The sequence below is a fragment of the Nannospalax galili genome, unplaced genomic scaffold, assembly GCF_000622305.1.
Source record: "Nannospalax galili isolate Female #2095 unplaced genomic scaffold, S.galili_v1.0 scaffold452, whole genome shotgun sequence".
Classification (NCBI taxonomy): Eukaryota; Metazoa; Chordata; class Mammalia; order Rodentia; family Spalacidae; genus Nannospalax; species Nannospalax galili.
Window position 1 is genome coordinate 1,733,560 of NW_008333659.1, and position 20,173 is coordinate 1,753,732.

The following is a 20,173-nucleotide window of genomic DNA, read 5'->3' on the forward strand; positions in this document are numbered from 1 at the left end:
ATTGCCACAGTTATACCTTCATTAAGTTTTTTTCTGTTACCCCTTGGGTATAGTCATTTCTTTCTTCAGCTCTTTGTATTGCTTTAAGAACTCTCTGAAGGGTTCATTTTGTGGACAAAATCTTACTTTGGTTTTGTGGACAAAATCTTACGTCATGGAAGATTTTTCTTTTCCCTTCGACTATAATAGACATTTTGGCTGGGGAAAATAATCTGGGTTGGCATCTGTGGTCATTTAGAACTGGGAATACTTTGGTTCAGGTTCTTCTGCTTTTCATAGTTTGCACTGAAAAGTCAGCTGTAATCTTGATGTGTTTCCCTTTATATGTGACTTGTTATTTTTCTTTTGCAGCTTTCAGCATTCTCTCTTCTGTATGCTTATTGTTTTTACTATGATGCACCATGGAAAGTTTCTTTTCTGGTCCTGTCTAGTTGGTGTTCTATGTGCTTCTTGTATTGGTATGGGCCTCTTTCTTTAATTTTGGGATATTTTCTTCTACAATCCTGTGCAAGATCTGGTCCATACCATTTCCTGAGATTCTTGTCCTTCCTCTATGCCTATGATGCAAAGTTTGGTCTTTTTATGGTGTCACACAATTCCTGCATATTTCAGTTTTGTGTTTTCTTAAATTTTTCATAATCTTTGCTTGCATGGTCTTATTTGTCTACTTTTATCTTCCAGTCTTGATACTCTGTTTTCCATTTCATTCATCCTATTGGTGAGGCTTTCTCCTGTTGTTTCTAATTGGCTTAGACTGAGGAATTGGGTTAGTCTGGGTGCAAAGGATCAGGAGGCAGTGGGCAGTCTGGGCCAGAGGTTATCCAGAGATCTGGGGTGCCAAGAGAAGAAATGGGCCAGAGCCTGGGCTAGGAGGAGAGATGGGGTCTTATGCCTAATTTTAATGTACAATATCAAAGCAAACTAAGAGCTGGAGAAATGGATAGGAGGCCAATGTGAGACAAAGCCAGGCTTAGGCTTGGTGATACATTTGAGCAAGAGTTCTAGGTACTGGAAGAGCTCTGTCTGGGGTACTAGGCTGATGACATCCATCAGTGAGGGGACTCCCTCTCACCTGACCCAGTCTAGGGAAGATGATTTTGCACTGTTTATCTATTTTTTGTGTGGAAGTTAATGATTCACTCATCTCACTCTTCTTTCTGTTTAGCATCTACTGTGTCTAAATTCTGTCAGGTGCATAGGATTCTCTTTCTTTTAGTGTAGTTACTGTTGGATCACAGCACTGTAAATGCAGAAGATCCTGCTCATCTCACATTTTCTTCATTAATTTTTGCCTGTACATGTTTTATATATTGTGTCTAATTGAGTTTGGAGTTCTTTTTTCTAAATTTTATTAGAAAATCTGATAATTCATAGAAAAGCAAAAAGTAGTTACCAAGAATAGTGATATTATCTTATCCAGCACATCCAACAAATCACTGCCCAGTCATGTCTAGTTACATTGGATTCTTATTGAAGAATATAAATATGAGAGACCATTATGTTCTAGCCAAATAAAATTATTTTCAAAATTGAAACCCATAACGTTTTCAAAACAAAGAAAAAAGGCCCAATTTAATTTTACTCATAATATTTAAGTTGATCCTCTGAAGGTAAAGAGAACTAGATAGGTAAATCTAATTATAAACATAGAATTTTGGATAAGTTAAAATATAAAAGAGCAATAAAAATCTTTACAATATTTTTGTTCACAGTGTAATCAGATTTAATCAGTTTGGCCTTAACTGAACTCTAATAATGCTCTTCAGCATCTTTCTTAAGCAGTGTGATCCGTTTCCCTTGATCCAGTTCTATCTGTGCACATTATGGTATTATCATCATTTTAAAACATACTGAGAAACTGACAGAGCTGCAAAATTAAAATAATGATTAATGGCATTTTTTCTTGTTTTGTGCTAATAGGTATTACTGAGCCTCTAAATTAATAGAGCTGTCAAGCTTACTGCTACTACAGATCTAGCAAAGAACCAAACTGGAAATTTTATATTCCAGAGACACCTAAAGATGACACTCTGGAATATTTTAAATTTTAATTAGGAGGTGCAATTGTGTTGTTCCCCTGTAAGCACTGCAGATTAATTGGAGATTAAAACCAATCCCTTTTTTTAAACAAGGGGGATTGAAGAAACTGGTGTTTTCTGCCTTGACATTCTTATTCGGGGACCAGAAAGAACATAAGCAGTAAATTGCATTGTCAATTAAAAAAAAAAAAAAAAAAACTGTTGTGAAATTAGGAAAAATTATGCCCAGGTAAACAGAACTAATTAATGCATAAGTAACAGGGGAACACATAAAATAATGCCCAGCTGAACATTTACTTGTCAGTCTCTGAAAAAAAATTAAGTTTAGAAATGTAAATTTATGCAAAAGTATTTACCCGTTAAGACTTAGATAAAAGGATGCTTGTACTTTGTGTTTTATTTAGCTGCCTTTGCAGTATTATTGTTATTCACACCCTAAAATATATACTACACCCCTAGGAACAGCACTTTGCTTATTCTAGTGTATTTCAAGTTACCTTTCTATTCCTCAAAATATGAAGATTGATGCTCATTAAATAACAAAATGCAGTATTTCCTTTAGCTAGAGTTATCCCTATTCTATATTCAAATATTAAGCTTATTATGATTTATTTTTCATTTATTTACTTTAGTCATTGACAATTTCCTACATGCACATACTGATTTTTAGTCATTTCCACACCCCATTATACATTTCACCCCATTCCTCCTCCTGAATGCCTTCTTTTTCCCCGAATCTCCACCTACTTTCATATTCTGCATGTAATCTCCTGAGTTGAATTAGGGTTGTCTGTGTGAGCATGACGGGGAGGTTATTTGCTGGAGCATGGGCAACTTGTTATAGGCTATCCCACTGAAGAAAGTGCTGCCCCTCCCCCAGTCACCATTGACCATCAATAGTCCCTCAGGGAAGGGTGGGTAGCCCAGTGCAATTTCTAGGCACAACAAAAATATTCACTATTTGCACCAACCTGCTACACATTTTCCTAGTGATAATTTATGGTTTACTCAATTTTCTTTCATGACTAAAAATACACTTGTTCCTTGCTGGATTTCTTTTTTCCCCTCTCCTTTAAGTAAGTCATTAGAACAGTGTAAGATTCTCTAAAAATAGTGTGTCTATCAACTTAGCAAGTGTTAAGTTACAATAGCTATGTAACTTTTAATGAGAAAATAATATCCTTTTCAAATTCTCAAAACATCAGTAATTACTAGGAAATCTATCTGGTGGATCAAACATTATTTGATAGAATTTAAAGTTATTTAAAGTTAATCATTTCAATGGAAGGGTCTGGGGAGATTTGAGTTAGGAAAATTTACATATTACTTTCATAGCACTATTCTATTTTGGATAAATTCTGATACAAATTTCTTTTTAGTTGATTATTAAAGATGTTTTATATTATGATAATATGCTGTAATTTTTCAGGAAGTTCATCTGCAAAAGCTAATGGGAAGCAATGAAGGTTACAGTCTCTTTTTCTGTAATATTCTTGCCAAATCCCAAAACAAGGTCAGATTTTGTCCCATCATAAAATCACATGGGCTTAACTTCCTTTCTTTACACATAGTTCAGAATGATAAAGAAGTTACTCTAAATAATAAAAAGGAAGACATTCCAAGTATATTAAATGTAAAACATCTAATATACACCATGCAATCATTACTGCTTTCTTTGTACTAGTAAATGTGATCGATAGTAATCTTCAACAAATTTTCAGTATTCCTTTCGATTTGTAGTAACTGGTTTCAGGGATTAGGAAATCTTTCCAACAAGATTAAGCAGTTCTGAAATCCATGGGACACCAATACTGCAGCGTTAAGAGCTTGGACTCAGGCCGGCTTCATGCTCCTCTCCTCTGAGATGCATTTGACATACTCATCTTCCTAAGTAGTTTTTTCCTCCCTCCTCACAAAAATTCCATAAAACATTGCTTTCAAGGAGTGAAAAGTATTTTTAACTTCTGACTGCATGCATTTTCTGCTAAAGTGCAAGAAAAGTTGACTATTTCAGTTGCAGATGCCAGCTTGCTCAAAATACTGTTTAAAATAGTAAAACCTAGAATGGGCTTTAAATAAAAGCTGATGAAAAGAAGTTCTTAACAAATGGCTGAGATTCTGTCAAACAGTGGTAAGACCTTAAAACTTCTAATTTATCTTTAGTACTCAGGTTTGGGGGTCAATTAATTTCAATAGTAAGTATAAGACCCAAATGCCAATTATTAAAAAAAAAAAAAAAAAAAGGAAAATTTTAGTTGTTTTTTGATTTCTCAGATTTGTTCCATTATCTTATAAATCCTTCTCTGCATATTGTTATTTCGGTTAAAGTAGCTTCTGGGTAGAAATTATTCTGTGTTAGAGTTGACTCTAAGAACGTTTATTGTTTCTTTAATAATCAAAAGAGCTGGTGATGTGTCCCAGTTGGTGAAGTGCTTGCCTAGCATGCAGGAAGAAGCCCTGGGTTTGATCCTCAGCCCTGCATGAAACTAGGTTTAGTGGTACATGCCTACAATCTCAGCAATTGGGAAGTGAAGAAAGGAGGATTAGAAATTCAAGGTCATCCAGTAGAAGGCTGGCCTGAGCTACATGAGAGTCTTTATCAAAAAATAAGTAAATAAATAAATAAATAAATAAAATAAAACCACATATAATAACATTAAACAAAACATACATTATATTTTCTAACATAATATTACATGAAATGCTTGTTTACAAGGCAATCCCAAAGAGAAAACAATTTCATGCCATTCAACTTCGCATGGGCCTTTGATTAATGCCATTAAAACATCATCCCCTTCAAGTGCAAATGCCCTGTGAGAGACCTGTTAAGGTGAAGAGTGTGTGGCAGGGTTTCTCCTTGAACTGAGTGTCTATTGTTCAGCAATGCTTCTTTCCTCATCAGCTGCACTTCAGAAAGCTTCCAAAGTGTGGTATTTCCTGCTTTGAACTTTTTATCCTTTGGCAAACAAGCATAATGAACAGATGACTTGCATAGCAGTAGAAAAACAAGTTAGGAAAAGTCTTTGTGCTGTAACTCACTCTGTGTCAGGACCTTGCATATCACCTAGCCTGACCTCCAGTTTAAAAGTCTCCTTTACTCTCTTATGTCTGATAGTCTTGAAAATGTCTCCACCTACAAAGCAATCTGCAAAAGGAAAAAAAAATCCTATGTGCCCATCCACATCATTACTGATGTATAGAAATACTTGGCATCTGATTTTATCCTTCTAGGGAAGTGAGAGAGTTACGCTTTTTTTCTTGTCAGTTATTTTCTCTCAAACAATGAGGTAGATAACTGTTTAAGTTGCCTAAATACAGGACAGAAGAGTGACAAAAATTAAATAAATTAAAAATTTTTTTCAAAATAGGTAAGATTTTTAAGCGTCAGGATTCAGGGCATTTATTAGACTTGCTTAGTATTTTGTAAGAGATACGGAAGTAGAAAATATATTGTGAGATTTCCAAGTCAGCAGATGGGCACTTGTGGCTGATATGTGCTGACTATGGAGGGAATTCAAACAGACCTCAAAACAGCCATAAATAACAAGACCTAACACCAAGAGATGGGGTTCCAGTGCCAGTAAAAAAGGAGTCAGGGACACTCCACTGTCACTGAAAGCACTGGAAACCCTGGACAGATGACATGAGGCAGCTATCTGAGGAGACTAAAAGCCAGTGAGAGGGAAGAAACTTGGAGAATGAAGTGCCATTGGATTAGCCTTGAGACCTGTGAATCTGCCTGTGCTGGATAGCTTTAGTGTCAACTTGACACACCTGGGTTGAGGGATACCCATTTGGGGACTTGCTTTCATTGGACTGGCCTGTAGCCATGTCCATGGGGCATCTTCTTGATTGTTGAATGATGTGGGAGGGCCCAGCCCACTGTGGGTGGTGCCACACCTGGGAAGGTGGACCTGTGTTGCATAAGAAAGCAGGCTGAGCAAGGAAGGGACCAGGGGAGCAAGCCAGTAAGCAGTGTTCCTCCACAGCCTGTACTCCAGCTCCTTGCTTCCAGGTTCCTGCGCTGCTTGGGCTCCCTCATGAGCTGTGACCCTGGAAATGTAAGATAAATAATGCCTTTCCTCCTCAAGTTGGTAGTGGTCAGAGTGTTTTGTTACAGCAATGAAGAAACAAACTAGGACACCGCCCATCCTTTCTTGTAGTTCCTGGCTGAATTTAAGGACAATTACTTTATTTATAGTAGAAATGCATACCAGGTACATGTAGAAAGTTCTAGGAAAAATCTTACTCTTCTGATTCAAGGACTGTGAAAGGAGAGCCTTTCAGATCAGAGTGGGGAAATAATCTAGATGAACCTCTTACACCCCAATTTCTCTCATTCAAGTACCCTGACAATTTCACAACAGAGACGGTGCCTAGAACTTCAAAAGAGAAGACACCTTCTCTGGTGGAGAAATTGTGGTTCCAGAAGTGCAAAAGAGATCCTGCAGCTTTATTTTTCTGCCCCTGTCCCATCACCGTACTGTCCTAGAGGCAGGTTCTGTTTTAAGAAATACAAGATCCAAGAAACTAAAGCTTTGGGTTTCTAGGTAGAGGAGAAGCAAATTGACAGCCCAGGAGTCAAGTACCAGATACCAATAAGAGGAAGGCTGTCCCTTAAAGCTAATATGGATCTCTGGTGTTTACCCTGGAGCTAGGTAGGGATAGATTGACTTTCAAAGGCATAGTGATAATTTTGAAAACTGAATTAGGGAAAAGACCACCCATGCCAGACAGGCCTTTGGGGCTTCTGTATGCAAGATAATTCTAGATAATGCTGCAAGGGCCTTGAAAATGGAACTGGTTTTGGAACCATAGAAGACAGATTAGTACTTATGACCTGATAGGTTTCCCGTGAAAATAATAACAACAACAACAACAATAATAATAATAATAATCAGTATTCCTCAAGGGAATTAAAGGAAAGTTAGGTATTAAAAAAAAAACCTTCATAATATGATATTGTAGATGGTCAAGCTATAAACCCAAATTTCTGAATATAGAATCAGAAAAATCTCAAAAGCACATGGGAAAAAGATAGCCAGTGATTCAAACTCTGAGATGAATATGAATCCTGAAACTATTAAGTACAAATTAGCAGCTGTTATAACAGGTTCTAGGAATTGGCTGATGACACTATTGAAAGAAAAGACAGGAGGTGTGGGATGAAAAATGATATTCAAATAGTAATCAATTGAAATTGTTTTTTTTGTTTGTTTGTTTGTTTGTTTGTTTTTGAGATAAGTTCTCATGCAGTCTTGGCTGGAGCAGTGACCATGTAACAGAGTTTGGATCCACTGAAAGACTACCCAGACTCAAAAAGTTCTGAATCAGCTGAATTAAGCTTTTACAATTTTATTATCATTTTAAAGAAAAATCCTCAGGGCAGGTAAGAATGGAGGGAGACAAAGAATTGGGGTCAGGCACATGCCTGGCTTGGGAGAAGGAAGCTTTAGAGAAAGTAAACAAATACAAGATTCTAGGGGCAGCCCAAAGCCTTAAAGAAAGCATGTTTGGAAAAGGCATATGGAAAAGAATACTCTTCACAGAAGCAGGCAAACTCACTGACTACATGGCTGTAGTTGGTCCAGAAGTTCTACACTAGTAGGTGGGATTCCAGGCAGGAAAAGCTCACTATCTCACTAACACACTAGGTATCCGGCCCATCTGTTTGGCATAACCCGCCTTCCTAGGGGTGGTCCTATGGCCAGATGATTGACCAGTTAAACTTACACAGAATGGAGTATTACAACTGCTCTTGTAGAGGACCTGGGTTTGATTCCTAGCACCCAGATGGCAGCTAACAACCATCCATAGCTCCAGTTCTAGGGGATCTGACATCCGTGGGCATTGTACAACACAGGCGCACCTACTGGCATGCAAGCAATACATTTATACATGTAAAATAAAAATAATAAGTAAAAAAATTTTTAAATGTTTAAACTTGCTCTGTAGCCAAGGATGACCATGAACTTCTGATCTTCCTTCTTCTACCTCCTGAATGCTGGTATTCTAGGTGTGTGACTCTTCACCTAAAAATTTAAGACTGAAAAATACAATGTCAAAACAAAAACATTAATCATATAGGCTCAAGAACAGAATAGAGATAAGGAAAAATATCAGTGAAGCTCACTTGGATGAATATGTATTATCTAGTTTGAATAATTGTAAGAAAAAGGAGGAAACATAAATGAATAGACTTGGGATCTGTGAAAAAATGTAGGTAGTATCTAAATACATGCAATCAGAGTTTTAGAAGAAGAGAAAGACTGATGTAAAAAAACAGATATTTGAAGAAATATAGAGATAAGGAAAAATATCAGTGAAGCTCACTTGGATGAATATGTATTATCTAGTTTGAATAATTGTAAGAAAAAGGAGGAAACATAAATGAATAGACTTGGGATCTGTGAAAAAATGTAGGTAGTATCTAAATACATGCAATCAGAGTTTTAGAAGAAGAGAAAGACTGATGTAAAAAAACAGATATTTGAAGAAATAATGGCTGAAAAATTGTGATTTACTAAAACATACATATAAAGATTCACAAAACTTGGTGAAACTTAAATGGGGTAAGTGCAAAGAAATCCATACCTAGATTCCTCAACATAAACCTCCGGGAACCAAAGATGAAGAAGAAAATCTTGAAAGCAGCTGGAGAAAGCAAACACGTACCCCACAACCAAACTTCAAGCCTGATTCAAATCACTGTGTGTTTACCACTTGAGTCCACACTACAGAAAAGATGCTTTGCAAGGCAGAAGGGAAACTGAAGAGGAATCTTCAAGTGCTAGTGAGTCTCAGTTGCTTGCACTCACTCGCACAGCTAAGACAGGCACTATAGACCTAGAAGCCATGAAACCTCATCAGAGAGTCTCAGGGCTGGAAAGGATTAGGTAAGTATTTTAGACCAATGAAGTGTTAACGGGTTCTTGAGAAAATTGCTTAAAACTAGGCATCGAAGGAAGTGCTCTCAGTTTTTGTGTTGCTCTTAGAATGTAGGTATTTACATCATTTCATAATTCAGAAATTTTAAGGAAACCTATAAAAGTACATATTATCTTAATATGTACATCCTACCTTAATAGGATGGAATAATTCAGCGTTAAGTGCACAAAGGGAAAATTTAAGTATATTAAAATAATAAGCCACATTCAAGATTAACTGAAAGACATGGCAGATTTAGGTCCTGGAGAGCCTTGAGAAGAGGCTGCAGATTGGCTGGAAGCCTGCTTGGAGGCCAGAGAACCACTGTATTCCAAAATAGAAAAGGGAGATTTCAGGTACAACACAAAAGGAAGCATCTGAGTGAAAATCCTCTGGGAACTGGCCCTAGAGCACATGACTGGAGTCTCAGCCAAAGAAGAATAATTTAAGGCCAGAGCAAGGTTATGGAATTGTGTTCTCAGTGAAGTGACGAGGAGCTGAGTCTGGAGCTCTCAACAATAAGAGCATTACGGTGGTGGTGTTTGGTGGTGCTGTGGGCAGCAGTGTGATGGATGGCTTTGGTTGCATGGAAAAGCAAAACATGATACATTAAATCATAATAAAAATATGTCATGAGATAAAAGATTGTATTCCGCTACAAATGAAATAGTTCTAATTACTAACCTTAGAGCTATATTAAGGCTTTAAAGAATGACCAAATGAGATGGCAAAGAATCATAATTAAGGAATAAGGCAGTGTAGCTCAATAGCCTGCTCCTCTTTCTTGCCTTTGACAAGTTACTTGACTTCTCCGACTTCAGGCTTTTCCATTTTAATTTGTGATATGGGATTATAATATTTTATTGACTTTTTAAGTTTTTGTGATGATTAAATAATAAATGTGCTGGAATTTGCCATTATGAGTGTGAAAATGAAGATTAAATTCCAGGTAGGAACAGTGGGACACTGGGGAAAAGAGTCTTTAGAGGAGCTTGTGAACAAAGCTAAGTAGACACCGACCAGCTGAAATGGGAGCCGATACCAAGGAACCGACCCAGCATTCATACCAGAGAACATTCATGGAGAGGCCTGCACAGTGGAAATGGAGGCAGAAGGTTTGCCTGAGGACTATCAGGGATCTAGACTTTGTCAAGAATACTCAGGCTGAGTAGGATTGTCCAAGCAGTCAGGTCAAGCTGTAGCACATGTTGAAAGAATTTAAAATTGGAAGCCAAAATAGAGCAAGCAGGTTGAAGGGGTTATACCAAGGGAGGAATACAAAAGGGCTAGGGAGATCATTTATATATAAATGCTTCTTAGACGTCAACTCGGTGTCAGCTATCACTCTGATGAGGACTCATATTTTCCTGGTGGTCATTTCACCATTTAGTTTATGATCTGTTCATGGTTTTCTTCACATTCTCTACAACATGGAATAAACTTTCAGGAATCTTCTTATCGTTAATCATAGACAAAGCAACAGCGTGGGAGGGGCATTGCATTAAATCTCCACGGCCATCACTCCTCCTGAAGGAGCCATAGGTAATAACTAAGGCATAGCTGTGAGGACTTTTAGTCATTAAGAGAATGCAGCCTGAAGGCTACGTCAAATACATAACTGATGATTCAGAGAAGGCGCCAGAGAATCTTAGTCTACCATACCAGGAAACAGAAGGATTAAATCCTTAGAAGTTGGGAAAGTATTCCTTCCCTGATACATTAAAACTCTTTGCTTTGAAAATATAATGAGTAAAGATAACTCAAAATAACTTTTACATGTATTCAGATATGAAAAATATGTGAATGAATTGCTAGCCAAACTACATTATGTTCAGTGAAAGAGGATTGAGTAGAAAGCATGTTTTAAAATGTTATACTACCCCAAAAAGTATTTAAGAAATTTACAAATTCAAAATGTACTTGGTATTGGCAACTGTATTATGCATGAGGCACAGTTCTATACTGGGACTACAAGGAGGATCAAAATGATGGTTCAGGACTTCAGTAAATATATGTCTACAAGGAGGGAAATATGAATGCACTTTCAATGTAATGTGGTTAGAGTATTGATGGGCCAAGAGCACTGGGCTGAGACCGGAGGTTAGTTGGGGTGTAGAATGTGTGCAGAACTGGAAGGGCACTGCCTATAGAAGGCTTTTTGGAGGGGAACAGCAAGGACTGTTCCAAAGAATGAGCTGTGCTACTTAGAAGAAATGGAGGAAAAGTTTCTTTGGATCACAGGAAAATGCATGAAAAGATGAAAAAGCAAAGTAGAAGAGGAAGTTTGTAAAACAGGAAACCTTTCTGTATTGCCACAGGAAGTCATTGAAGGATTTTAAGTAGAAAACATTGTGATGAAATTTTAGTTCACGGAGACCATGCTAAGGGAATTTTCAGGATAAATTTAAAGAGAACAAAAGTAGAAATGGGAAGACGTTGCTTTTCTCCAGAAGTCAAAAATGTAATGGGGTGAATCTAAGGCAGTGATCCAGTCATGGAAGGAAGGGAAAAGATGCAGAAATAGGTGTTGCCATTCAGTGGACATACCTGTTGGGTTTGGGGATGTAAAGTGTAGCAAGGGATGATGCTCAGATTTCTTGTTTGGGAATCACTGGGTAAGTAATGGTTCCAACAGCTCAAAATGCTATACATAGATGTAAGAAAGTCAGTATTTGGAAAGGGGAGGGCATCATGCAAAAAAGTAGACATGAAGTCTATTTTGGAGATATTGAAATTCAGATTCCTGAAACTTTATGTAGTCACTTCTTATCTGACAAAACTTTACTGGACGCCCAGCAGTTGTAAAAATGTCGGGAGTATTAGGCGCACATATATGAAATGAAATCTGACCTGGGCTGTGCCCTTATCATTCTGTTCTGTCTTCGGCCCCGTCCCGGGCTGCCCTTCCCATTATGTGGAAGCTTTGATAATGAAGTAGGTCTGTGTGTGCAGGAGGAAAAATGATGGAGGAAAAAGTTAGAAAGTAGAAAATGGAGTTCAGCCTAAAGACAGCACTTCCAGAATCATTTCAATATGCATTCTTCAAGAATCAGTGATCTACTAGGTTAAATAAAATCCATTCTTTGTTAATTTAGTGAGAATTAAAATACTATGATCCCAGGGATAATTAGCAAGCATCAATTGTTTTAGTGGGAGTATTTCTACAGTCACAAATATAAAGTATATATTGTAAATTAACCTCTTTGGCTTTTGCTTTTCTTGATATTTGTGATAAGATCTGGTGTAATTTATAAATAAATGTTGCATTTTTTTTCTTTACCACTTTTTATTATGATAAAATATACATACCACAACACTTACCATTTTTGCTTACATGTTTGAGTCCAATGCTGTTAAGAAGTTTCACATTGTTAAAGTAAAACTCACCTCAAGAATCTGTATTGTCTTGATTTTTAAAAAAAGAATTCATTGATTTAAGAATCAAGACATATGCATTTCTTGCCCTTCTACACCATCTATTCCATTCAGAGAAACACCAACCTTCTGCTTTCCTCTAAATTTATATCTAGAGAAACTCCTTCATAAATCCAATATCAGCTTATGGATATTTAAATTTAGCAAAGAATTTTAACATTCTACCAATTCTTCTGTTCTGTAAGAAAAAACATTGTGCTATTTTACTGAAGGGGAAAAATCCTCTCTAGTTAAACCATACCAGGGCTAAGAATATTAAATATTCTCTTCAATTAAAATAAAATGTAAAGTTCAAAGCTCTATGTGGTTTAGAAAAAGTACAGTATGCCGGAATTCAAAATAATAAATAATAAGACTTAGTCTAGTACAGTTCTTAGCCCACTTCAGACTGCAATATATGTTCTAAATGAATAAGTATGTTCATAAGAAAATAAAATTAAATGTAAATTATATAAAACTATTATTAGTTAACAGGTAGATCATAATAATAAGTGAAATGAGAATCCTGCTAGTAATTGAAAGAAAAATTAAAGGTACTATCAGAACTGCTTATGTTAAATCAATTATAACTATTCTAGATGCCAATTAAATGTCCGTAGCCATAGTCCCTTCAGAGCTGGAGGAAGGCAGACAGTGATTTGCCTTGCCTTGGAGTGATCTCAAGACACCTGGAGCCTTGGGGGTTGAGATGACAGTGGGAGGATGAGGGAAAATGCAGACCCCTGAGTCCTGCTGCCTGGTCGGGAGACACTGCTCTAGTATATACTAGTTGTGTAGAACTAAAGAAAGTATTTAAGCTTTGCTTGGCTCAGTGGCTTCATTCATAAAATGTAACTAAATGTAGAGGTTTATTTATTTATTTATTTATTTATTTATTTGGTGAGGATTACAGGTGTCAATACAGATCAATTGTTTTAATATTGGCACGTGTGAAGAACTTTGTGTGAATTGTTAACATTGCTATTATGGCTTCTTTACTCAAGAGCTTGTAGGAATTAATGTCTCTCTTCCCTTGAAACATCTAAAAGAATACAAAGACTACCCAGGGAAGGAGTTTGGTTTTATTGTCTTTTGCTTTGTTTTGTTTTGTTTCCTCTTATTCTCTCGTGATAATAACTGATCAAAGAGTGTCTCTCATTAAAGGTAAGAGTACTACTGTTCCCACAACCATTACTATTCAACATTACAACCACCATCACCATGATCATTACATCACTATGACCACTACGACTGCAAGTTTATCACAGTTTCCACCATAGTCATCATAACCATTAGTAGTACTCTTCCTCTGGGGTCATGAACATCACCACAATCACAATACTATCACTATCATCACCATCTCTACCACCGCCACCAGTAGCATTACCAACATCACTACTATCCTTATCACCACTATTACTGCCACCTTTGTTAACACTAACAGTGGCAACACAACATCAGTGAGAATGCAAAGCTGAAACTCTGAAACTGATAATGGAAAAAGTAGGGAAAACACTTCAAGATCTAGTCTCAGGCAAAGACTTCAGGAATAAAACTCTAATTGCTCAGGTAATAATGCAAACAATCAGTGACTGGGACCTTATTAAATGTTAGCTTCTGAACAGCAAAAGAAACAATTGAACAAGGGTAGAGACAGCACACAGATTGAGAGTAAAACTTTGCTAGCTATACAACTGACATGAATTAATATCTAGAATATATAAAGAATTCAAAAAACTAAAAAATAAAAAAGAAATTACTTCAATCAGTAAATTAGTTAGTAAATGAACAGATAGTTCCCAAAAGACAGAATTAAGTAGTCCAATAAACTCAGGAAAAAATCTCCAACATCCCTAGCCATCAATAAAAAGCAAATCAAAGATTCATAGTGTTAGATTTCCCTCCCCATGGTCCCGTTTCTACCCAGTGCTACCCCTTCCTTCCCAGTTCCTCCACCATTTAACTTGTCTTGTTTCTCTATTCCCCTCACCCCTTCATACCATATCCTTCTATGATCCCTCCCTTCAAAGTCACCCACTCAATTGCTCCTTACTAATTTTCAAAACTCTGTAGGCATTTCAAATTAAACATGTATATCTAAAGACTGAAAGCTAGCATCCATAAATGAGAGAAAATAGGCCATGATTCTTTTTTGGGGTCTGGGTTACCGCCCTCAGAATACTTGTTTCTATTGCCTCCATTTTCCTGCAAACTTCATAATTTCATTTTTCTTAATGGTTCAGTAATAACCTACTGTGTGAAAAAAAAAATCACATTTTCACTAGCCATTCATCTTTGACGGACGTCTAAGGTATTTCTATTTCCTGACTATTGTGAATAGAGCAGCAATGAGTGTGGATGAGCAGATATCTCTGTGGTAGGATAAATCCCAAGAGTGTTATAGCTTGATCATGTGGTAGATCTATTTCTAGCATTTTGAGAAACCTTTACACCGATTTCCTTAGTGGCTGCACCAGTTTGCACTCTTACCAGCAGTGAATAAGTGCCCCCCTTTCTCCACACCCACAGCAATATTTGCTGTCATGTGGAGAACTACTATGGTAGAAGCTTGATAAAATAAACACATACACATGTACAAGAAGAGTTTAAATGGAGTTACCCTGTAACGGGGCAACGATGTGCCCACTAGACACTACAGGCTAACAAATATAAAGCATAGTTCCAGGATGGGGTGACCTCTTTTGGAGTTGTTGGTCAATTAGATCCCATAGACCTCTAAATATTTCTGACTATTGCCAGTATCCTTGGCTAACTTCTAGAATTTGGTGGGAAGACACTATTGCTAAGATACTACTATACTTGAGTTGTAGAACATGAAAAAAAATCAAGCTTGTACTGACCTGGAAGCTTCATTCCTCCTGGCTAGATTTCATGGTGCTGGAAGGGGATATGCATATTACCAGAGAAGAACAATAATCAACAGTCTTCCCCAGCTGTAAATCCTGTGAGCTACAAAAACTACCAACATGGTAAAACAAACCTACAGGGCATCAATGTCTTGTAACCACTTTTGGATTGGATTTAAGGCCTCGTTCACAAGATAAAACCCATACCTGCCAGTTATTGTAGCCAAAACCTTATGGATAGTCAGGCCCTAGGCCCTAGGAGAGAATCTATTACTATTACTCTGCTAAAAGGACATAATGTTAAACTGAGTCCTAAAGACTTATCACTGTACCACAGATAAGTGAATCTTTCAACTCTCATCAAAGAAGATTCTTTTGACAATAAATGATATTTAATATGGAGACCCACACCTGGTTTAGAGAGAATAAGAGACTGGGAAATGGTCACCTTTAAACAACATACCTCAGGGCTAGAGAAATGGCTCAGCAGTTAAGAACATGGCTGCTCTTGCAGAGGACCTGGGTTCAGTTCCCAGCAGCCATATGGCAACTAATAACTATCTGTAACTGCAGTTCCAGGAGATCTGGCGCCCTCTTCTGACCTCTGCAGGCATTACATTCAAGGGTGCACTACAAGTAGGGAAAGCATTCACACATATAAACAAATTTAAATAGGACATCTATATCACATCCTTTCCTCAGAGTTCATTGTGGAAGAGAGGATGGAAATATTTTAAGAGCCACAGGGAGTGGATGACTACAGAGAAACAGTATTTTACAGGCACAACAGGTCAAGTGAGCATATGAACTCATAGCAGTTATTCATTACTAATTTCACTCTCAGTAACTGACACCATCATTCACAGGCATGAAGTGGCTTCTGGTTAATCCTGACATCAAAGCATAAGAGCTGTGCAGGCTCAAGCCATACAAAATCCCAGCCTGGAGAGGGGAGATAGGCACAGAATTCCACCACTAGCCGAGGTGCTATTGGCAATTGATAGCTTCTGGGAAAGGTGGAGTCAGTTTATTTAAGAATGTGGTTTCTGGCAGGTTGATCACACTCCAAATTTCACTGAATAGCCCCACACCCAAGAGCATATGAGCAGCACAAAATGGACTTGGTGGGTTTTTTGTGTGTTTGCTTGTTTGTTTGTTTGTTTGTTTGTTTTAAAACAGGGCATAAAGTTGCTTGGATAAAGAAGGTGGATGGCCCCGGAGAGTTGGGGAGAAGAATGAATATGATCAAAATGTAATATATGAAATCCTCAAAGAACTAATAAAATGTGGGGAAGAAAAAGAAGAAATATAAATGCAAAAATTCCATGTCATCTCAGTTAGAATGTCCATCATTAAGGGAAGAAGATGTTTCTTTTATCTACTTACTAAATAAATAGTGAATACAGACAACTACAAGGAATATACCAGAAACAGCAAGAATTTATGTTTATGTTCTACAGACAATGTCTGATCCAACTGCCTCAGAGTAAAATCTTTAGAAGGGTAAAATTAAAAATACTTATATTAGCTCTTATGCCAGTCTGTAAAGTTATTTGAACTGATGGTTCAGGGAGCTTAAATTCAGAGTCCTGAATTTATGGCTCACATCTGCTAAATGACAGAACTTGACAAAATTATTTAACCTTCAAGAGTTTCAGTATATTCTATCTGAGCATTTGCATGTTTATTTCCAGTTCATGTGAAAATTTAAGAAATACATCCAATGTAAGTTCAATACTGGTACAAGATTAAGACTATTCCCTGTTTATTCATTACTAATTTCACTCTCAGTAATAACTAAGTGACACCATCATTCACAGTACGAAGTGGCTTCTAGTTAACCCTTTCTCTCACCTACCTTCCCTGCCATAAGAGCTCACTTAGTAAGTTCTTTCTATTCCAAACTTCATCTACCGCAAAAAGAACCATCTCATGAGGATTAAGAGATGCACCAATCTAGGGGTAAAATGATAAGAACTTAGGGGGTAGCTTAGTATTATGTCCATTTAGCAGAAAAATAGTATTGGTTTCTCCCAATACTAAGCTTCCAGATTAGTTCCAGCTTAATTTCTCCATGTCCCATAACTCAAGTATGTGATGTCTTCAGCAATAGTGTCTTATTATCAACTCAAAGATAACCAACAGTAGTGGTAATAGCTTTCAATGTTCGGCACAGTCTATGGGACATCCCTGATCAACAATCCCCAAAGTGGTAGCCCATACTTAGCATTAGGCTTTTTATTTGATAGCCTGTGTTGTCTGTAGGGGCATTGTTCTCCTGCTAAATTCTATCTCCATTTGAACTCATTCTCTATATGTGTATGTTTATGCTTTAAGAAGCTTCTGCAGAAAGAGGCTTCAATATTGTATTCTCAAATGACTTTAGTGTTAAGTATCCCTCCCCAGTCTCAATCCTCTACTCTGACTTCCCATCTGTCACTCTATTTAACTCTTCCAGTTACATTATTTTCCTTTCCCCCTTCAAACCACTTGCATTCTATCCTCCATCTCTTGATGCTCCCTCATGGCCCCCTGCTAGTTTCCTGCCTTCTGTAGGTACTCTAAGTCCAGAACACAACTCTAATTACATCCATTCCTGTGGTGGTTTGAATGAAAATGTCCCCCATAGGCTCCAAGCATTTGTACATTTTGTCCCCAGACGATGGCACTGTTTTGGGAGGTTTTAGAAGGTGTGGCTATCCTGGAGGAAGCATGTCACTGGGAGTGGGTTTACAGAGTTCTTAAGCCTTGCCAGATCTCCTCTTCCTAGATATAAGAGCTTAGCTTCTGCTGCTCCTGCTCCAGCCACCTCCAGCCACCAGGCCTCCCTGCCATGACAAACTGTAATTCCCCTGGAACCGTAAGCTCAAATAAACTCTTCCTTCTATAAATTGCTTAGTTCAGTGTTTCTATCCCAGCAACAGAAAAGTGACAAATACAATTCCCGTCCCTGCCAACATCCTTGCTCAAGTCCAGCCAACAGTTATTAAGCAGTTACTGCTGCCACTTAGTATCATCCATTCTCTACACAGCAGGTATCATGAACTGTAAAAATGTCAACGGATGATACTTCACACCTAAATGGCCTTGTCTTTCATTTAGAAACCAATTCTAACTTTTTATCATCTTTGTTTCTGGATGTGACCTGTCCCCTGTCCATCTTTCCTTCTTTATCTCTTATACTCTTCCCCTAACTCCAAGTTTGATCACACCATCCTCCTTACTGTGCCCTTGACACACTGAGCTTCTGCCTGTGACCTTTAGGAGAGATCTCCCAGACCCACCTATCTGCAATAGTGTCCCCCAGATTGCATCATGTTCTTTTAAATTATTTCGTTTTATTTTGTCTTAACGCTTATGATCTGAATTCATGTTTATTATTTATTTAGATATCTATTCGCAGAATATAAGTTTGTTACTGTTTAGAGGTCTTGATTGGGTTCCCTTTGCCAGCTAAAGAACTGAAAAAGCAAGGAGAATCTCAAAGACGGCAGGAAACAACAGGTAACAAACGTTATTCAAAGAAATACGTACCTACACAGAGGGGGGAAGCTCTCCACAAGTGGAGAGGGGACTCAGAAAACAAACAATGGCTTGAGTCCTTTAAGCATTTTTGCTGATGTGGGGCAGGTCCCTGTCACCTAACTTTGGCTTGGCGAACTTAAACAAAGAAGAAAGACACCACAGGTTCTAGATCCAAGCTGAATGAGCTATGTCCAGATGCAGTCTGGTCTGGACTTCTCAGCTGGTTAAAGGATGAGGTCTCAGGTCTTTGCTTCAGATTGAGAAAAAGGAAGTGTGGCATTTTATTATTAATAAAATGAAATTTTAGTAGTTGCCCTGCCTGCTTTCCATGGATTTGGTACTTCACAAGGTTTTTGGTGTCAACTCCAATGTTGACCTTGCCCGTTTCTATTACCAGTACCAATAATGCCTAGCATAAAGGCATTTTTTTTTTTTTTGGTTTGAGGTCTCATGAAGTGACATTGGTCTCAATCCAACTTTGTAGCTAATGATGACTTTGAACTCCTGACCCTTACTTCTACTTCCGTTTCTCAAGTGCTGAGGTCACAGATATGTGCTATTACACATAGCTGATAGCATGTTTCTGAAATGCAATAAAAGTTTCACTATACAAATGAAAATCTTGGGGAAAGGATATTTGAAATAAATATCTTATTATGGAGAAAGCAACTGTGGTAGAAAATAGGGAACTCATTTTTTCTATTAAGAAGCAAGCTCTCAGATCCCTCGCTGGAGGCAGAGGATGAAAGCCAAAGTCGGTAAGACACGTCTGACGATCCTATACTTAATTTTTTAAGTGTTCTGAAATAAACACAAGAAAGTTTAAGAGCAGTTTTATCAATATTTGGCTTTGTCCCAGAGTTTGCAGTTGCTCTGTGGTACCTGAAGTTAGGTTTATATACATTTGCAAGAGCTGATTCATTACCAAGAGCAGAGAGTGTTTAATGCCTGAATGAACGGCCTTTGTTCATAAGGGATTGAGAAAAGGCATTTACTAAAAGTTCCTAGACTAGGCAAGGCAAACCATCGGATACTGTGATGACTTATCATTGAAATATATGATATCTGGAAAGCAAAATTAAAATTGGTGATGTATTTCCACCCCTCCACACTCACTGTGCATGGGGTCTGCATCCATGGCTCCCCATCAATTTGCATCGGCAGTGACTTGCTTGTCCTGGAGAAAAAGATTTCACTTTAAATAAAATGATAAAATATTTAATATAACGATCTATGTGTAAAATAAAAGATGATAAGTTCAGGAAAGGCAAATGTGATAATTGCTGACTTCTTCTGAAAGAGATATTCATTCACTATTAATGAATGCTCTGGAAGGTTCCTTGGTCACAAAAATGCTGAGCTTCCTGGTAAATGAGGTGACATAAACAAGAATTCTGAACG

At 37.5% G+C, this 20,173-nt stretch overlaps 1 protein-coding gene across 6 annotated transcripts in view; it reads right to left on the reverse strand.

The window, feature by feature from the left end:
- The window catches only part of Dgkb (diacylglycerol kinase beta), a 772,948-nt gene that overhangs the window by 18,869 nt on the left and 733,906 nt on the right, over positions 1-20,173 (reverse strand). For all 6 annotated transcript variants that reach the window (XM_008828356.3, XM_017796961.2, XM_008828359.3 and 3 more), the window contains one exon: positions 19,889-19,949. In XM_008828356.3, the coding sequence (XP_008826578.1) occupies positions 19,889-19,949 (61 nt within the window). The remainder of the gene's footprint in view (positions 1-19,888; positions 19,950-20,173) is intronic.